This window comes from Glandiceps talaboti, chromosome 9 (assembly GCF_964340395.1).
Source record: "Glandiceps talaboti chromosome 9, keGlaTala1.1, whole genome shotgun sequence".
Lineage (NCBI taxonomy): Eukaryota > Metazoa > Hemichordata > Enteropneusta > Spengelidae > Glandiceps > Glandiceps talaboti.
The window spans coordinates 14,543,206-14,565,601 of record NC_135557.1 but is presented as its reverse complement, the minus strand read 5'-3'; the positions used below and the strand labels follow the sequence as shown (position 1 = coordinate 14,565,601).

At 36.9% G+C, this 22,396-nt stretch overlaps 1 protein-coding gene across 1 annotated transcript in view; it reads left to right on the top strand.

Annotated features, from left to right (window-relative positions):
• Positions 1–14,218: 14,218 nt before the first annotated feature.
• The window catches only part of LOC144440087 (serine/threonine-protein kinase SIK3-like), a 72,355-nt gene continuing 64,177 nt past the window's right edge, over positions 14,219–22,396 (top strand). Inside the window, exon 1 of the mRNA XM_078129344.1 lies at positions 14,219–14,374. Within this exon, the coding sequence (XP_077985470.1) occupies positions 14,225–14,374 (150 nt within the window). The 5' untranslated portion in view covers positions 14,219–14,224. The remainder of the gene's footprint in view (positions 14,375–22,396) is intronic.

The window sequence follows — 22,396 nt, the reverse complement described above, 5'->3', positions numbered from 1 at the left end:
TTTTAGTAAATGCAAGGCACTAATCATTCAAGTCAATAAAAAAGAGCATTTTCCTCACTACATACTGACTTTGTATTCATAGCACTGTATGCTTCACTGTATACTTCACGGTATACTTTACTGTATACTTCACTGTATGCTTCACTGTATATTTCACTATATACTTTACTGTATACTTCACTGTATACTTTACTGTATACTTCACTGTATGCTTCACTGTATATTTCACTATATACTTCACTGTATACTTCACTCTTTACTTTACTTTACTGTATACTTTACACTATACTTCACTGTATACTTCACTATACTGCTACTTACTTGTTTAGAAAACAAGTTGAGATGTCTGAAACCAGTATGACACTGCTACTGATTCAAAGTGACCTCAAAAAATGAATGCAGACACACACACATGATTGTGACCAATTTTGGCCAAATAAGTCGGGGGGGGGGGGGGGGGGGGTTGAGGCCATACTAAAAGTTTTCTTTATTTTACTTTGATCTTGCCCCATATTCAAGTGCATTCATTCTCTCAAGTCAGTATATTTTTCTGCTCACACCTTGAACATTCTTAAAGGTGAATTGTGGGCGACACCTTAAACGTAAATAGTATTCTGTGGTTTTAGACGATGGCATTAGTGTTTTCAATACCAATTACATTGGGTTGGGGTTATAATTTTACTTGCAATGTCGGCTTGTAAACCAGCGCCCTCTTTGGTCGATACCCAAAGTGTCGATTTTTAAAGCATGAATGACGTCATTGCCAGGGACCGCTGATGACGACATCCGTAGTGTCCGTTTCCAATGGTTACGGTATCAAGATATGCGCAAAGATGTGTAAACGTAACTCTAACTGTATCTGCACTTCTACAGGATTTTTAGTACACATTTTTTTTATGTTGTGATGTTTTCCTAAAGTGCCATAGTATTAGAAGTTACAACTATGTGTGTAGAAACCAGAGACAGAATCTGTTTCACTGGAATATTTCACTTACATATTTTTATACCGTGTTTTACGTCACAGTCGTACCATCTGTCAATAATTTATGAAGACAATTCAATGGATCAGAATGCATACGCGTTTATGACGTAAAACAGTGTAAAGTCACCATTCATATTTTTATACCAGCTGAGGGCAAGCTCACGAGGTCGTACAAACATATTTTTTATCCGTGGGGAAATAGTTAATATTGTGAAATATCTCATTCGTGTATCAGTATTTGGCATGTGTCGTCAAAACGTGTACTGTTATTGAAATACTGTCGCTGAGGGCGCACTCTCCTTTGACGTCAACGGACAGTAAATATACGTCAAGCCCACCCCTTCACGTCTACGCGTGTCTCTAAATGTGCCACTGTTGATAGCATTAATGTGACAGCTTGCTTTTATATATAACGTACGTACGCAGACATGCCTCTTGTATGAATCAGTGATACCGTTTATATAACATGGTAAACAACATACCCGGTACATGTACACGTGGTATTCGATGTTTAGCCGAATAATCCGTTTTCGCGACAGGTACAAAACCTCGGGGGTAAAACAGACAAACCGAATACCGGCGTCACATTAATTTCATAAAAATGGCTCGTTGAAAAATAATTAATAAAAAGGAAAAAAAAAAGGTTAGAATTTCCAGTAATGGTTTATGCAAAATGTGTCATATTGGGGAGGAAGTAGGGGGGCATTTTGCCCTCGTGATTTTATTGTGAAAAATGGGGATCGAGAAAACGTTACAGTTCCCGATCGAATTGAGGTCCAGTACATTAGAAAACAAGCAAAGGCTAATGTATTTGATTTTTTTTCCATTTCCTCCCTGGTTTTTTCTGCAATTTTTTTTTGGCGGTAAAGTACGCGTAACAGTTACCGAAGCAGCCCAGAACACGTCGATGTATGATCCAAATTATAAAAAAATAATGTATTTTTTCCTCTAAAAAATATGCGGTCAATTGAATGTTCTTTCCATACTACAGTGTGCAAATCTGTGTATATAGGTCAGGTGAATGAGAGTACACCACTGCTATGTAGATGTAGTGACAACAATCTAGGTACGCTCACCCTAGCTGTATGCACTATCATTGTGTTATACCCTGCAGCCATAATATTGGCAATGACGCAATTTCTTATATCAATTTTCCTGAATCTAGGCCACTTATTTATTATAGGGTAATATAGCAAGCTGACATATAATACGAAGGAATTGATTTACAATCTATTGTCAACGTATGACGTCATCAGTGATCACGTGACAACGTACCTGGAGTCGCATTTTGTAGATTTTTTTTACAGATTATAGAATTTAGAGTGCCCGAATTCGCCACACTATTGTATTTTTTTCCCCTAAAATCGAAGGTGTTCAAAAATGCACAGACGGTGAAACCTTGGAATGTCGGGTATCTATCGACCATGCCGATGTGATGAGTTCCTTCATGTGATGATGCTCAGTTTAAACGAAAGAAATGTATTGCAGGAAATAACATTTACTCCTGATGAAACACAGATTTTGAGTTGTGCCTTTGTGTGATATCGGCGTAAACTGTCCTAACGCACCCCATTCCTCAGTGTACTATATAAGTATGATATGCTTAGAAGAATCAAAACTAGAAATTATAGCTACAATATTAAAATACATTGATAGTTCTTTGTGTATATTAGCATAGGGTTTGAGAACAAAGATTGAAACTGTACTATAATGGACTCACACCACACGTACTCGAACACACACACACACACACGTGCGTACGTACGTACATACATACATACATACATACATACATACATACATACATACATACATACATACATACATACATACATACACATGTACGCCATACATACATATTTGCATGCACGCACACACACATACACCCCCCCCACACACACACAGACACACACCGTCTGGTGTGAATGCATTTTTGGTATAAACCCACAATGGGAGTGCAAATCAAATATCGTCATTTTTGTTTCTTTGTAATGATCCAACGATCAATATCAAACCATAATATCTATAACTGATTAAAATAAATGAGATTTGTGCGTGTACAGACATTTTTTGCTTGTATGATATTTACGATCGCCCAAAACATGTTCTCCTATTTATCAAGTGATGTCAGGTTGACATTTAATAGTTCATCAGATAGCGACTCGGTCCCTGAAAAAAAAAGGTTTGTCATGGAACATATCGTTTATTACCCCCAATCATTTCATCAGAGCCTGGGACACAATCAACAACAAGACAAATCGATACTTTAACTGCAGCTACAAAAAGCTCCCCGAAGACAACATAGTTCGGGTTAAGGAGGGTTGTGACGTCACAATGACGTCACAACGCGTCCTGAAAGTTTCAGACGTGCGTAATTATGGCGGTGTAACGAGAACTAAGTGATTGTCCGGCTGACTAGGGAAATTAATCAAATGCTGTCACGACGTCAACTGAATTTGACGGAGAAACCTGGCAACTCTATCCCCGCCAGGGTCGCTCACTAAATACTGTGCGGGTACGTCCCTGGATCGTGTCACTGAGAGTAACTCGATCGGAACTAGAAATCACTTGTCGGCTGGCGACCACAGTTACAATTTGTAAAACCTAACAAGATATTTGTAAATACAGAACATGTTGGTAAAAGAATTACAATCGTCTGTCCAGGACAATTGTTATTAGTTCGACAATCGGTCCCTTAGTAACACCGTGGGTGTATTTAAGGAGAGACTAATATCTCCATGGTAACACAATATTTGTGGTGAAATTTTGAATTTGAGTACTTGCCTGTTAGATCCTATATTTGTTGTGGTACTATGCTGTGTTTTGGTAACTATACTACCCCAAACCCCACCCCACCCCCACCCCCCCCCCCCCCCACACACACACACACATTTGTTCATGAGATTGGGTGTATGCCAATTTAGGATTTTGAACATCGTCCTTGAATAAGTTAAAAATTATGTTATGTTAATTGTGAACCATAAGAAATGTAAAAATGTAAAACTATGAAAATTGTAATAATTCGAGTAAATAAATTGAAGTTAATTAATATTTAAATTGTGAAGCATATTGCCGTTTAAAATGTAACTAGTTTCATTTCGTACGGGTAATAATGTCATACGATTTTTTGTTAAATGGAAATTAATCTATGTTGTTTTGATTCTGGACTTTTGCATAATAAGTTGTTAATTTGCATAATACGTTGTTAATATGCATAATAAGTTGTTTATTTCCATAATAAGTTGTTAATTTTGCATACGTGTACAAGTCGTGGAAATGGAAGTAAATAGACTGGTATGGCAAACAGGGAAATAGCGTACATCTAGTTGACCCCTGATATGGAATTCTGACGATAACAATAGGGCTAATACGACTTACCAACAGTCTGAAAGAAAACTCAGTTTAAAAAAAAGAAATGTATGCGAAAACAGATGTTTAGCCAGCACAAACAAGATTTCGCTTACACACTGATACTGTGCTAAATAACAAAATTTAGTAGTCTTGGAAGATTGCCTAAAAAGATATATAGTTGTTATTTAGTTAATTGATTTGTTGTGAGTATATAGGAATATCACACCATGATATGTTAACACCTGCGATAGAAACATGATATACTGCCTTGATATGAAATTTATTGGACGTCTACACGTAAATGCAAAGGTATTGACGTTGGGCTTACGATGGCAGTATTCAGTGTGTTTCCATTAAAGCTGCACTAGCCGGCAATTCGCAACTGGAATGATTTTTGAAACTGTTTTGTTAGGTATAATTGACTTACTCATCATATTGTACACCGTCCTGAACAATATACTAAATCATCTGCGATGTTGTGTAAAATGGTACAATATAAAACTATATAATTGATTTTTGGGTACGCACCCTAAAATCTGCAACTCAGCACGATCACAGCTTCAATCTGTTACTGTACAACTTATGGATAAGCTTGAACTCTAATTAACATGTACTGTGTCTAGTTATTTTAAAAATTTGTTATTTTAACAATTTTCAGTGAATATATTGCCGATCGTCTGGTAAAAATATAATACTCCTGTTACTGTTTTTGCAGCTTTAACTTTCCAAATATTCAATTACAATGGGAAATTATGTCTGTGGACCTGACATTTAGAGCGGAAAAGATAACATCTTCACAAAATATTACCGGTGTGGGGGTGGGATCGCTTTTGAAACTATCCTGTTGGGAAGAAGAGGCGACGAGACCTCCGTGTCAATCGATGACCGGAGTCTTTCTATACGTCATAATACGTCACAAGTTGAAAAAAAACGGCGCCTGGTGGCTAGGCATGGGGGCGACATGGAAAATGCTGATGTCAAATTAAATACGTGTCGAATCGACTCAATAGTACTCGCAAAATTGGGTATTAAGGCCATTGTCGCCATAAATCAAGTACTGGCACTATAGAGATGGCGGGAAAAACAGGTGGTGTAGATCGTCTGCTCGACATATACGTCACTGTATTGAATCATCGTCTGTCGATTTTGGCGGCAACATCACAACCTTCACATTATATCATGATGTCATTGCGTCATCATGACACCGTCGCTGTGTTGTCGTAATACACTTTACTCTATTAAAGTAGTAGTAATGTATAATATGTTTGTATCTTGTCATGTCGTTATCCTTATCTCGTTTTTTTAGGGGATGGTGTTGGTTCAGTTTAAATCTTATTTTTGTAATCACTGGTTCGCTAAATTAGACTCAGGGTCTGTTCAAAATTGGTAGGAGAGTGGGTTTACTCGCAAAGTTGTCTGAAAAGGGTACTCACTCCTTAAATTTCAAACGTGTCATTCATCTCTGTTTGTCCGTCTCTCTTTCTCTCTCGCTCTGTCTCTCCCCCCCCCCCTCTCTCTCTCTCTCTCTCTCTCTCTCTCTCTCTCTCTCTCTCTCTCTCTCTCTCTCTCTCTCTCTCTCTCTCTCTCTCTCTCTCTCTCTCTCTCTCTCTCTCTCTCTCTCTCTCTCTCTCTCTCTCTCTCTCTCTCTCTCTCTCTCTCTCTCTCTCTCTCTCTCTCTCTCTGTCACAGTCTCTCCTCTCTGTTTCTCTACCTTTCTGTCTCGGTCTCTCATACATACATACATACATACATACATACATACATACATACATACATACATACATACATACATACATACATACATACATACATATTCTTTATGCAGAGTAACTTATACTAACAACATTACGCGTATATCTACAATGTACGTATATGTATATAGATGTCAACTCCCACTTATCATGAATGATGACGTAGACACCTATCTGCATCTAACACTGTTTTGTTGTAGTTGGTGTGTTTGTTTGTCGTTTGGGCTGACGTCATAGGTGTTGTTTGTTCATCGGGTTGGTTGCCCTGACATTAATTAATGGTGTTTACGTCACCAAATTCGTCATGTTTGTTGCATTTTGTGTTGTCCATAAGTGATATGTATCAACATAATCAAACGCCAACGAACAACCGGTAACGTGCTGACTTGTCGTGACTGTAGAAAGTGATTAACAAGATCTACGCTTGTTCCTAGCTTGATAATATATATATATATATAATATTGAGTGTTATATCTGTTGTGCTTTCCGTGTCTTTGTCTTTCTCAAATATTCGCGGTCGTTTACTAACACATCCATCCAGTAACCCCCCCCCCCACACACACACACACTGAGGGTGGTGCCTTCAATCGTTCATTCGTCCTATTTGTCCAACCTCCCTCTAAGATCCCGTTCTACCAATACGGGGAGGGATCGCGCGAATTGCCCCCCCCCCCCCTTTTGTTTTTTTACTATATTCAGTTTTAATTTGAGAGATGGTTGTCGCCTCCGGGTTAAGTTGTTGGTGGCCGAGTGCATGAGTCAGCCAATGACCTCTTTAATACTAAATTATATACAGTTTGGGTTCGAACCGTACCCATTCAGGTTTTGATTAAATTTACCACGCTGGAAGTGAGAAGACTGTCGTTCAGTTTGTCGCTACAAAACAACCTCGGATTTCCCCAGGTACGTACTCCAGTAGACAATGAACACGGCCCATTAGGGTCGACGTAGACCCTCACCGCTGGATGTCTTTAGAGACATGTTTATACAAACTTAAAATCGAGTAAAAATAAAGATTACTAAACTTTTCATTGAATAAAGATCAAAACTAAGCTCTCCTCCACGATTTCGAGTAATTGTAACTGCATTTGCCTTTGGTGTCATGTAGGGTTCCAAACCCACGACACAACTATTGAAAAAGAATGATATACTAGTATACAATTTCTTTAACTGTGAATTTTCTTGTATATATATAGGCAAGGGTTACTTTTCCACCCTCACCCATCACGTAGTTCTTCAATGTTGCGGCTGAGGAGGCATGACATGTTTTTGATAAACGATGAACTGTGTTTGTTTTATATTTTGTGGTCATGTAGAGTTTGCATTGTAAAGTTGAACCAAGTCGTCGCCCCCCCCCCCCCCTCACCAATACTTCCTTCATCTTGTCAGGGTCTGCGAAAGTCTGTGATAAACAAGATTAATTTATGAGATCAGCCAAAACATTCTATATGAGGAATCATTGTACTGTCTATTATCAACTCGGAGCGGAAATGGAAATAGAAAGAGAGAGTGAATGAATGAATGATGAATGAATAAAAGTCGAAATAATCCAATAGTCGGAGTTGACACGGTAGAGTGCACAAATTTGGGTGAACTGAGAAGGTTGACGAACGGACTGAATGGGGCATAGCCGGGGAAAGAGGTCACATGAGATTCTTTCTGAAATCAGGTGAACGAACCCTAGTTGCACTCTGGGATGTAACTAGCACAAAACCCACATAAAGGCTGCAGGTCTTGGCTCGATTGTCCACAAACACAGGCCTACGTCGTAACATGTGCTTGTACAACAAACAGTGACATTTCAACGCACAACTTTGCATTTATGAGGCACTTTTAAACACAATTGGCAAATTTTATAGCTTTTGTCGTGACATTATTTCCATTGTGGAATATTTGGGGGATAAGTATATTTTATGACAACAACGCAATAGTTCGGTTACGTTTCTAGGCCCGAAACGGCGGTCTGTCACCCCCTCCCCCTCGGTGTCACCAAGCAGGTACCCTCAAAGTGCGCGCTTTCAAGAGCTGATAGTACTTCAGATGAACTTACTGGAGACCCTTAACTTTGCCAACAAAAATCTAAAGAGTAAAAACAGCTAGCGACGACAAAGTGATTTGGGACGTCATGATACAACCATATTAGCTTTTTCTACGTCTATACCAATCTGTGTGAGGAATGCAAAAAACTACCAAAAAGGTCACAAACTTAGTTTATACGTTTTTGGGTGTAATTTCTAGTGCGTCCTTTAAAAAGACACTCATAGTATACATATTCTATTTACTAAAATTACCTCACCATCACTTGCAGGTGACTGAACTCAAACCTGGTACACGTATTAAGACTGGTAAACAATCCGATGACGTAATTTATTATACGTATTAAAAAGTCACGTGAACTGTGTAATCGACTATTCTTACAATGCCAGGAGTTTACATCGACTATATACTATTTATCACTGTTTTAAGGATTTTGATTTATAAACGCTTAACTTTAGTTTCAACTAGTGTAACCCAGTTTAAATTTATCGACGGGGAAAGGGTGTCACTTCCGAAAGGGGCACTACGAAACATCAATCATTCGGCGACGTTCGGTATTCGTTTGTAAATGTCGACGGTACGCGCTCATTGTTTTTAAAGGTTGTGCCCGCAGCACGCGCATTGCATTGATTTCGAAATGAAAAAGCTGGGTCAGTAAACACAACTAAAGTCACAATAGAAGTGACATACAAGATAAATCCGGTGGGCTGAGATAACATATCTCACATGAGCTGCGGAAGCAAACAAATTTCTCAAGTCCACTTTACGCATGCGTTGATACAGAGTGTGGAGCCAAATCGATACCATTCTTGTCCCACGCACACTGGTACTCTCAGACGAGACAGAGAGGACGTGGTGAGAAATAGGAGTCTGTTTTGTTTGGATAACTAAACAACTCCAAGCGATAAAGTTCTTTAAAATACAATATGTATATATTGAAACTCAAAACTATGTATGAAATGAAATTGAGGAAAGATAAATGACACTTGTAGAAGTCGAACCTACACCTCCCCCCCCCCGATGTCACTAGGCTCTAAAGTGCTTCAAATGAACAGTTAAGCTGATGTATTACATACATACATACATACATACATACATACATACATACATACATACATACATACATACATACATACATACACACACACATCCATACATACATACACACATACATACATACATACATACATACATACATACATACATACATACATACATACATACATACATACATACATACACACACACATACACACACATACATACATACATACATACATACATACATACATACATACATACATACATACATACATACATACATACACACACACATACATACATACATACATACATACATACATACACACACACACACACATACATACATACATACATACATACATACATACATACATGCATACATGCATACATACATACATACATACATACATACATACATGCATACATACATACATACATACATACATGCATACATACATACATACACACATACATGCATACATACATACATACATACATACACGTGTACACAACAGATAGAGATATCAGTCAGACACAGACAGATAAACAGTTATGTTGTGTATGTATGTATGTATGTATGTATGTATGTATGTATGTATGTATGTATGTATGTATGTATGTATGTATGTATGTATGTATGTATGTATGTATGTATGTATGTACATGTGTATGTATGTATGTATGTATGTATGTATGTATGTATGTATGTATGTATGTATGTATGTATGTATGTATGTATGTATGTATGTATGTATGTATGTATGTATGTATGTATGTATGAAGTATAAGCTCATTAATTTTGACTGGGTTTCTTAATCAAGATATTCTATGACAATAGGCGTTTGGTAACGTTTCATAAAATGTGGATATATGTTATTGAAAATAAACCCGTCATGTGATACACCACAGAATCTCTACAAATGAATACATCTTAGTAAACTTCGTGAAATGACCGTCTCATTAAATCGACCACACAGTATGACCAGGCATAACAATATCCACAACGTCAGAGACAAAATTAAAAACAAAAATTTGAAAATAACTACAATGTAAACAACTCGGTGTAATGACGTATTCATTATACCACACGTAAGATTAATATTGATATCTGCAGTTTAGTTGTTTACAAAAAATGTGTTTTCTGATTTGAGTGTGTGTGTGTGTGTGTGTGTGTGTGTGTGTGTGTGTGTGTGTGTGTGTGTGTGTGTGTGTGTGTGTGTGTGATCTAATAATTGTTGATGGATCAACTTCACTAGGATAAACTGTAAAGACGTGTTTATTTATATTGTCGGAGATCTTTCCTTCCTAGTACGTGGATAATATAAAATTATATATACTTAAAATCATGTCCCTCACTGCAGGCTTTTAAAAGCAAATGTAAATATCATTTTTCAATTTCAAGTGATTCATAATTTCAGTAGTGTATTGTTGATGTTCGTCTATTTTGTTATTGTACCTATTGTATTTTTGCTTGTTTTGTCCTCATTTGATGTGTGCAGTATTTAATGTATATATTGTATATATTTTAATGTTTTTCTCGACACTGTGTGAGAAGAGCCACTGGCTCATCAACAGTCTATCGAGATTAAATAAAGTCTAATAATAATAATATTAATATAATATATATACATATATGTACACACACACACACACACACACACACACACACACACACACACACATATTATACATACGACTTTTCGTCGTTCGTATGAGCGCTGTTGATTTTATTCTATTAGTCATCCTTGTACTGTAGCTTGATAAAGGTGTGCTAGACACACCGAAACGTCGCCATCAAGATTTCAACTTGGGATTGGAAGTAAGGACGACTTCGAACTTTTGCTATCTATCCATCGAGTCACTTATATATATATATATATATATATATATATATATATATATATATATATATATATATATATATATATATATATATATATATATATATATACCTCGTGTCCAAATGCCGACACGAGAATAAGTTTTATTTGTCCAACTTCAATAGAGCATCTATCACCTAAAAAAAACCCGTTAACTAACGGAACATCAAAGCCCAACATGTAACAACCCGCCAACACTTACTTGTCCGCACCCAATAACCCACACAATAACAACCAACACCTCCACACATACAACACCTACCCACCGACACAGACAATAGTGATGGTATTTCTATTGTCTACACTCTATATATACAGCACACCCAGAGAGTAGGCCTCAGAGTGTCTGATGATCGCAATATGCGTGAAACTCCGAGTTACACCCAAGAAAGAGTTCCAGTACTACCAAAACTATATATATATATATATATATATATATATATATATATATATATATATATATATATATATATATATATATATATATATATATATATATATATATATATATATATATATATATATAATGAAAGAAGACGAGTGTGATATTACAATATGGATTTACACTACGGACCGTTTCTCCAGAAGGATCTTCAGGCGTAATATTGCAGTCATTGACTTTAAAATGCTGCTTTATGTCTCAGGCTACTAAACGTGGTCTGAGCATAAATCCAGAATGTAATATCATACTCGTCTTCTTTCATTTTATGTATGATATGCTCTCAAAGGTGACTGAGCACTCTACTTTTCTAAGAATAAAACGATATATATATATATATATATATATATATATATATATATATATATATATATATATATACATATATATATATGTATATATATATATATATATATATATATATATATATATATATATATATAATGTATATATTATCTACATATACACATACTAAAAGTCATCCTTTAAGTAAAGTACATTGAGCCTATATTTGCAGACCGTACCGTCTATCTTGCGACACAGTTAAATATGGGGAAAAATTGACCAGCTTGCACTTTAAAATCGCAATCATCGAAGCAAAGGCTTGAATTGAAGAACTGCATCATCACATCTGAAACGAAATATCTATATTATTTACATATTATTTACATATAAGGAAAACAGCAGTTGACCTGGGGTTGACCTTATTTAACTCTGACGTAACCGTATGGTCATTTCCCACCTGGGGCGTTGCGATTCATCTCAGGAAGGTAATCTCTTGACGGGTAAAGCCTAATGGGAAATCGATTCTTTACATTGAGTATGTTTTTACCATTTGATTTCAAATATGTTAATGATCGAATTTCGTCATACATTGACGTACAATATGGTTATTTTTCAACTCTAGTCTGTACACCTCTCTCTCTAAAAACTCCGAAAGCATAATATCCTTATCACGAGAAATATTGAGTTATAATTCTAGTGTCAGAGATACGTCACCCCGCCTCACAAGGGGTAAAATACATTTCCCGGTTTATTTAATAATCACCCTAGAGTCAGCCATAATCCGTCTTCTTTTGAAGTTTTATAAGATCGATAGGTTAGCACGACACCTCTTATTTTTCTGACCGTAACCCCCCCCCCTCCCGTACAACTTATTACGCCCCCGGCTTAATGTATAAGCTACAATCAATCATTCGTAATATTATTTATGGTTTTAATACTTTCGAAGTCTGATCGAAAGAAAGTGAACTGCAACAGCATGTTATATTTGCAAAGTCTATGACATTCCTCAGTGTAGAGAAATCCCAAACTGTATTCGCTTGGCGGGCCTACGATACGGTAAGTTTGTTAGTTTTATTTTATGTCTTAAAATATATGTATTCAGGGCAACTTTAAATAAGCATCGTAGTACGAAAGGTATATGGCACTTCTCTCTCATTTGAGACCGACAGTAAATTTGATATTTTTCAAACTTATTTTCAAACATCATGACTTTTCAAGTTACACTTGACTATGCTTCCCATCGTCGCAAACCACGGCCTCTTTTACGGCACCGTCCAAAACGCGCCCATCCAGAGAGGACGTTATTTCGTTATTTTATGGCAGAAGAAATAACAGCTCTGGTTTGCGAGAATGATGCCTGATGCAAACATAAACTTTAGACGTCTCTGATACAAACCGTTTAGTATTAACTTAAAGTTCGTGTATTTAAGTTATTTAATCTATCGATTATGCTTAGAATTCATTTTCCCAGAAGTTCACAAACCGAAATTTCTGGGAGCTAATTAATATGTCCATACTGCTGGAATTAATATGTCCATACTGACAATGTACCAGTGGCCAGCTCTGGTAGGGGTGTGTCACCGGGCCTGTGCTGGAAACCCCAGGCCCCATTTTAGACCCAATTAGACCAAAAATCAATACCCAATTTTAGACCATTACAGGTTTTTTTAAAAGATGAAAGTTTAGACCTAAATACAATTTTCTTTGGAGGCAAAATTTTGGGGAATTAATGACAGTTATTATGGTTTGGTAAAGGACAATGAACCACATCATGTTTTAGACCAATAGAAAATAATGCAAAGTGGACCCCGTTTTAGACTCTTCAGCGGGAAAAAAAACACCAGGCCCCATGTTAGACCAATGAGCTAGACAACATACCCCAAAGGGCGGCACATATATGTATACTCATATAAGGGGAGCTAGTAGTAACCCCCCCCCCCCCCCCCCCGGCCCCGTTGACTTTTACAAAGGTATGATGCAGTTCGAAAAGTCGACAGTTTATCCCATTGAATGAAAACCTATTCTGCACCCGGATGCTGTAACATGAATAGAAGTGACACGTGCAACTAAAAACTTTACTTTTTCAAGAAGTGCTACGAAGGACGATATGAAAACTCTCGTCTGAAGTTCAAGAGACTGCTAAAAACGCCATGCAACCTTTACTCCTCGGTTCCTTGATTCATCCGACTTGGGACACTTTTTAGAGAGGGGTTACTAGGGAATAGGTCGTTCACCGCAATGAACTTTGTCATGGAAGCGCGAAGCAATAGAGTTGATCAAACTCATATGACCCCACTTTCCCTTTCATTTCGGTACAATGTCCTTGTTTTCACAGTGTTTTGCCGACGGCCGACCCTGACCCTCTTTGACCGGAAGAGAAACAACTCTGCGAATGAATCATTTGCATATATGCTACGCAGACGCACACAATCTTAGTTAGTTATCGACATTCAACATGGCGGACCAAAAAGCACGGTCGCCGACTCTTGGAACTGGAGGCGGTTCGCAACTAGTTCGGGTGGGTTACTATGAAATCGAAAGGACTATCGGAAAGGGGAATTTCGCCGTAGTGAAGCTAGCCACACATGCCATCACAAAAACCAAGGTAAGTCGAGGCAATCACAGTGCGAATGGGGATAATCTCGCTTCCTATGTCACCCTGACTCGATCGCTTGTTTTCAATCTGGGGCTTACATCTCAGTTTGGAGGTGTTGCTTTACTTGATATTTGTCGCTAAGGCATCGCTGGGATTTGTTCCCCAGTGCACTTACCGTCTGGGAACTTCCAAAAGGATGACTATCTTTCGTTCATGTCATGCTTCAGGAGTTGTCATCGCATGTGCATCGATATTTAGCACAGTTCTACACACTGAACGAAAGTCGAAACCCCGAGCGTTGCCTTAGGGCAGCGCACGTTTACGAAGCAACGTAAATGCAACCTACGTCGCAATACCCGAAATGTTACGAGCGTTTTTGACGTTCAAATTTTTATCGGGTTAATTCGACTAGCACAACACAGGAGGGCAGTAAAAAAACCTCCTGTGTCATTGCTTAATGGCAGAGTAGTTGATATTTTAAGGAGTATGCAGGCTTACGTTGTGCGTAAAAAGTCACTGTTCTAAACGTCAGATCAGCTGTTTTCAAGTAAAATAGCAAATAATTCATTTGCCAGTCTACGTTACGTACGACTCAGCCATGTGTCATATGATGCTTTGTAAGTTCAATCGCTGAACAGGCTTGCCCTTTATTTACGCAACACTTCCCCGTTCGGGTACACTAACTTTGTACATAGATCCCAAATAACACTTTTCTCATCCGACGAACTTGAATACAACTGTCAGACCTAAAGTCACCGTGTTTATTTCTACATGTCGTTGATTGTGTTACATCCCGTCAGTCGATATTTAAGCTACTCATTTCACCGTAATGGCTCTTGGAAACGTTAATTTGCTCTTAGAGACTTTGTGTGGCCATTAGTAGTCTTGCTACAGGATATTAGCCTTGACAAGATGCGAGTTAAACAGTGATCACAAGAGTTGCATGTAAAAATGAGTATTGAGGGTATCAACATACCCTTAACAACATACCCTTGTGCCAAGGTCCAATATTAAAATTATCATAACATTGTCTATAGAATTAATGTTATTTACTACTCCCAGATAAAATTGCACCACCTCAGGAGTAATATAAACGATGTACAAAGACATGTAAAAATTTTAAATAAAAAAAAAAAATGAGTATTGGTTATCAACATGCCATATCGACAGTCTTGGCCAGGGTTTAGTACTAAAATTATCATAACATTGTCTATAGAATTAGTGTTATTTACTACACCCAATTAAAATTGGACCACCTCAGTAGAAATAGAAACAAATTTACTAAACAAAGCCATAAAAATATATTTCTAAAAGTGCGTATTGGTTAAGGGGTGTGGTCAATCCTTCAGTGTAGGATGAAAAACTAAATTCTTGTACTTGGGCCTCAGACCCTCCCCACCCCTTCTAACGAAATTGGTCAAAATTTTCAAATCAGTATGTAGTAGTGCTATGAATACAAAGCCAGTATGTACTATGTAGTGAATAAAAACAGTTCTTTTGTTGATATTTTACTTTATTTTAATGACATGCATTTACTATAGCGAATATTCTTCCATTTCTCAATTTGACATTTTTAAAGATATATGTCTATCTAGGGGTACAAAACATCCATTAAAAAAGTAAAATTGATTTTGTAGGATGAGAAGTAAAATAGTTCAAACCCACACTCCCAAAGTAAAAGTATTTAGTTTTTTATCATACATTGAACTATTGATCTCACCCCCTAACAACATGCCCTATCAACAGTCTTGGTCAGGGTTTAGTACAATCTGATTTAAGATCTGATGTAATAAAAGCAGCTAGATGTCTTTTTTTATCTTTATTTCCATCATTTTCTGTCATTTCTTTTGTTCCGGATGATTGCCGCCTTCCGACATCTGACCCTGTATAATAGAAAATCTCATTTGAAAATTGTGCTTTTGAGTAGCCAATCAGTAGCTGCACACACTGGAGAAATTGAAAAAACAAGCAAACAAACATGCACACAGAGGTTGTGTTGATGGTACGACCTGACGGTGGTGCTGCCATCTCTCCGAATGATTTTGAAAGATGCGTGCTGATTGGTTGAAGAAACCTTTCAAGATGCTTGAGATTCAAGTGAGATTTTCTATTATACAGGGTCAGATTTGGGAAGGGGCGATCACCCGTGACAAAACAAACAACACAAAGTGGTGGAAATAGAGGTAAATAAAGACATCTAGCCACTTTCACCACACCAGATTTTAATCAGATTGGGTTTAGTACTAAACTCATAACGTTTTTTTTTGCTGTGTAAATTACTATACCCAGGTAAACTCTCATCACCATGGTAACACTAGGTACAAACGTACTGAAAAAAAATCCCAAAAAGATGCACAAATGTCAGAATAATACAAAAGCATTCCTCAATAACGATGATTCATCAATAAATAATAATAATAATAATGATGATATTAATTGATAACAAAAATAATAGATTTTTATGTCGACTTGATATTGTCAAAGTGACATGTACATGTATGTTGCCTCTTTTGGGGAATGTCAAGATAAAATATTATTACACCTAGGAAAGACCTAAATCTATACAAGGTCTCTAATTATTCAGCTTTGTTGACTGGCACAGTTGTGTTGATCATAGTCTTGCTGAGTGACTTTAACCATGACTCAGGAACAGTCTATCATAGTCTTGCTGCAAGACATCGCTGCGTAGTAGGAGGATCATGTGTGATGCTACCGACAGTCGGTGACTTACATCACCTCTCACGGATTTGCCACTCAAGCACATTTTGTATACCTAAAATTAGGTCTTGAATTAGGATTTGATGTACGTGGTCTAGTCTTTATATATATAGTCGATACATGCATAATAGGACTACAATGTGTGCCACCATGTGGGTTGCGGTTGCGGTGACTTACATAACCACTGGTAGATTTGTCGCACAAGTTCGTCAACTCACTTAGTACACTTACATGGACGAGGAAGACATATATAGTTGCTAGTTCAGTATGTAAACCTGGAAGCAGTTATACAATGTAGCAATTAGTTAGTGATAAACATAAACTGATAAATATTGCAGATTTGTGTACTCTTCATTACCATGACAATCAGATGTAAACAGTGATTTAGTGCCAACCCCATTAATGTTCAATACTGCTGTTCGTGTGAACAATTATGAATTTTAGGTCTCTGTACCGTATATGTTGTTTGCTTCCCAAAAATGGCTTTGGTTTGACTGTTGGTAGTTTGTTTACTCCAATTAAACATGTCTAATTAGTGAGCAGATAGGGGTTCTCCCCAGCCATTCTGGGGTAGTGGGTTCAATTCTATGATTTCTTGCAAAACAACAACAACAACAACAACAACAACAACAACAACAACAACAACAACTTTTAGTTGTGCAAATTCTGTATGACTCACATATTTAGAGAAAAATGTGCAGAATAGGTAAGAAAATGAAATTTGTGATCTTGATGATGAACTACAATACATAGACATTTAACAATGGTGGTAGCCAGTCTAGTCTAGTTCCAAGACAGACAGTATACACACTTTTACCGTCTAGTCAAGGTCCCAACGAAATGTGTCAAGTGTGTTTGAACGTCATGGTGAACGAAGAACGAACGGCGCATGTCAGTAGTAATCCATCACAAATTGACAGGCTGTCGTCATCGTTCATTAATACATTTGATACAGCTGTTTTGACAATGTTTTGACTATCGCAGGAATTAAAGACGTAATAATGATATGCAAATGTCCATCTCCTCTTCCAGTTTGTTTAAACTAAGATCACATGGGGACGCGATGACGTCATCATGTTTATATGAACCCTGTGGGAGGGAGCACAGAATTAAGTGTGATCGTTGGGGACCTTGACTAGACGGTAAATGTGTGTATACTGTCCGTCATGGAACTACAAATAAAGACTATACATGTAGGTAGCCTTAATTAATAAGCTAAGTGAAAAGAAATGTATATAGTTCGATATTATCTCGCACTATCTTTCATCTTTCAGCCGATTGCTTTTTTAATCTGTAACTTGAAGAAACTTCAAAGTTTTATATAATGATGGTAAAACTAGAATGTTGTTGTTGTTGGTTTCTTTTTTTTATATAGTGTTTTCCCACTTTGTGCTCAAAGTAAAGCGCTGTACAATTATTACCCCTGGCATGGATCTATAGCGACACAACAGCCCTTTACTTCCTCAACTTCCTTGGGAGCATACAGTCCATTGCAGCCTCTATAAGTCCATAGGATTAAAGCATTCTCATTGCAACCTGTATCCTACCAGGTTCCCAATTATACAGCTGGGTTGACCGAGGCACAGTAGTTGTGATTCATATCATGTCCGAGGACTTTTGCCACTCAGAAACAAATAGCAGTGGTGGGGGCTCGAACCTGCAGCCAGCCACTCTAGACTGACCATTCGCCCATCATGACTCTACAATGTCCATAGATGTTTTTGTTAGCTTGGGAAACCAAGGTCATGTTATGTAATTAGTTTTGTTCTTTTGTTATGCAAGGGAATGTGCCATTATCTGTAACACTGAGGTGAATGAAAGACTGAACACGTAATATATTTAAATGGGGCAACTCAGAAACTGTGGAAGGGAGGTCATTTGATGACTAACACTAGACGTTCAGTCAGTTATGTTAACCCTCTACAGGTCATGTTCATGTAAAAGATAATGGCTGCAGGCAGGATTAAGGTCAAAGGTCAAAGGTCGGTTCCAGAGGATGAAAATCTAGGTTGTTTGGCAGAGTTGTAAGAAAAAGTTGATCCAGAACAAAAGAAATGATCATTATGTAATCTGTATGGTGCCATTGGTAATTACTACTTATGTGATGACCTAGAATTGAACGATAGCTAGATGTTAATAAGCGTACTGTAAACGGGGAAATTTTCACAAAAGACTTTATTTCCACTAATTTTTCTAGAAAACAAAAACGCAAAATTAAGAAGTGACTAAAATGCCTTCTTGTACATGATGAATATAGTGTACCAGTCTGATAATTAGTAATAATTAGTCTTTGAAAACTAGCTGAAAACTGTAAAATCACCAAATTTATTTGTAGTGAAAATACCTAGGTTTAGAGTATACTGTTAATTGTTATGGCAGGAAAGTATTTGGTGCAACTCAAATGACCAGTTTCCCACACACACAAAAAAAAGAAGAAGTTCTTGTTGTTTATTTTCAAACTTACCAATTCCCACAAGATCTGTTGTCATTTACAACTGGTGTTTGTCTGATACTGTAATTGGGCACATGGAGTTGTGTCTTTACAAACCCAATTTACAAACCCGAACACCTAAGTAAAGCATTTTCTGTATGTACCACAATCATTTATAGCATCTATATCAAGTTTAAAAGTACACTGTTTCATTAGCTTATTGACCACATTAGAAAGGACACATGCTAGGCTTGTAAATAAACCGATTGAAACAGTATACTTTTACACTTGATATGAATGCTATAAACAAATGTACCACATAGAGAAAGTGCTTTACTTCAGTGTAACCTGTAATATGAATGCTATATATGAGTGTAGCACATATAGAAAGTGCTTTACTTCAGTGTTACTTGTTGTATTACCCTCCCTTCTGATTCATTTCCTCCTCCCCCCAATTAAGTAGGGTCTTTGTTCCCCTCTTCTGTACACATTTGTTTTTTTAACTTATTATTGTTATTGGACTGATATTTGTTTCTTGTCAAAAAAATCTAATAACCTCCCCCTCCACCATCTCAGTCCCCCCCCCTCCCTACCCATCCTCCCATTAGTAGGCTTTTGATATCAGAGGTACATGTTGATTTTTCAAATGAGATGTTTTCAAGAGTACATATTGTCCACTGGGTGGCCAATTAGGAAACACTTCATGCAGCACTTGTAAGTAATATTTTATGATGGATATTTCTATTAGTATTATTACACAACAGGTTATTCACCCATGAATGTACATTGTAATTATGTAGTACTGGTATCAAATACTGTACAGACTTTAAACTTAATGACCCAAGGTGAGTAGAGTTGTAATATCATGTATTATGGGGTTTTAGCCCTGGGGCGGTACCAATGGCTAGCTCTTGTAAGGGTGTGTAGCCAGTGCTGGAAACGCTAGGTCCCATTTTAGATCCACTTTGATCAAAAAATCAATACCTGATTTTAGACCATTACAGGTTTTTATAAGATGAAAGTTAGACCTAAATACATTTTCCTTAGGAGCATAGACCCTCCACCCACGTGGAGGGTCTATGTTAGCCACATTTTGGGGCAATTAATGATAGATATGATTTGGTTAAAATGAAAATTGACCACATTTTAGACCAAGCAAAATAAAACATAATGCAGAGTGGACCCTGTTTTAGACTTTTTAGCTCGAAAAATAGACTCCCATTTTAGACCAAAGGGTTAGAAAATGCACATATATACATGTATGTACACTCAAATAAGGGGAGTAGCCCCCCCCCCCCCCCTACTACCCTCACATCGGTCTTTTTTTTCCGTTTTTGTCCAGCCCATGCAGTCTGCAGATCCAGTGGGAAACACAAAAATAACCCTTTCTACTTCAGTGAAGACAACTGCAGAGACAGTCATAAGCAAGGAAATGACATCCACCCCACCTAAAGACTTGCTGTAAAGTACTAAATAAAAAGTAACAGTAACTGCCATAAATACATGTAATAGATTGAGTGACAGGGTTGTTAAGAATAAAAAAAAATTTGTGTCATCGCACCACTTTAGTCAAAATGTCCTGACCAGAAACAAATTTTTTTTTGCCGAATGTACAAATGTACCTTTTTTCCTGAGAGCTCGACAAGGTGCTCAGTTATATTACTATCGGTATATTGTATATTTGGTCCTTCAAATTTGATTAGTTCCTCAGGGACTTTTTTCATGGCCATGTATATTTTTATTTTATTTTCATTTTCTGGTGGAATAAATTTCAAGTCAATTTAATTCAACTCCTGGCACACCAGCCCTTTGTACTTCCTGAACTCTCCTTAGGCCTAAAAAAAAATAATTGTTTGGTTCCGGTTACTAAACGTTTTTCTTGTGTATTCAATAAAATCACAAAAATTATAAAGTCTCACGAGAAATAGTAGAAAATAGTAGCGGAAAACTGACATGAAGTTAAAAAGACAATATAAAACTATTCTTCCAATCTGTAATGGCTGTACATCTGATAGGAAGAAATAAATAACACAGATACCATTTGGAAAACAATAGAAAACCTGAACTAGACACTCACACATGAAAAAAAAATGTATATATATAATGAAATAAAAAATCGACTTATCCCACTTATTCTAAAATTGAGCGTAATCAGAACGACACATTTTTTTGTTAGGACTAACCAACAATGATATGAATTTATAATCTTTTCTCCTGATAGCTCAAGGTGCTCCCAGTTATTACTAATGACAAATGTATTATTATACATGTGAGTGTATGTTTGTCCTTCGATTTTGATTAGTTCTATTTTCATGGCCTTGTATATTTTTTTTTTCATTTTCTGATGAAATAAGCTTCAATTCAATTCAATTCAATTCAACTCCTGGCACAGATCAGTGGTGGCACAACAACCCTTTATACTTCCTCAACTCTCCTTAAAGAATTGGTGCAAGAAAAACTCTGAACTACTCGTAGCAACTAATTTTACTCAGTGGTAGATGTTTGAAAATGACAGGCTTTTTTTAACAGAAGGTTTCTGATATGGCCAAATAAAAATAGTCGTTTGGTTCCGGTTACCTGACCCCACCCCACCTAGTTTTTCACGCCGAACCAAAACTTTTTTTTACATAGTCGAGAGAAAAAAATAAATCATGAAAATTGTGAAGTCTTGCAAGAAATAGTGGATGCCGAAACTGACTTCAACTGAAGAAGACAATATAAAACTGTTCTTCCAATCTGTAATGGCTGTACATCTGATGAGAAGAAACCAATAATACAGAGACCATATGGAAAAGAATGGAAAACTACCTGAACTAGACACTCACATATGAAGAAAAAAAAATTAAAAAAAAAATCTACCTACCCTACCTATTTTAAAATTG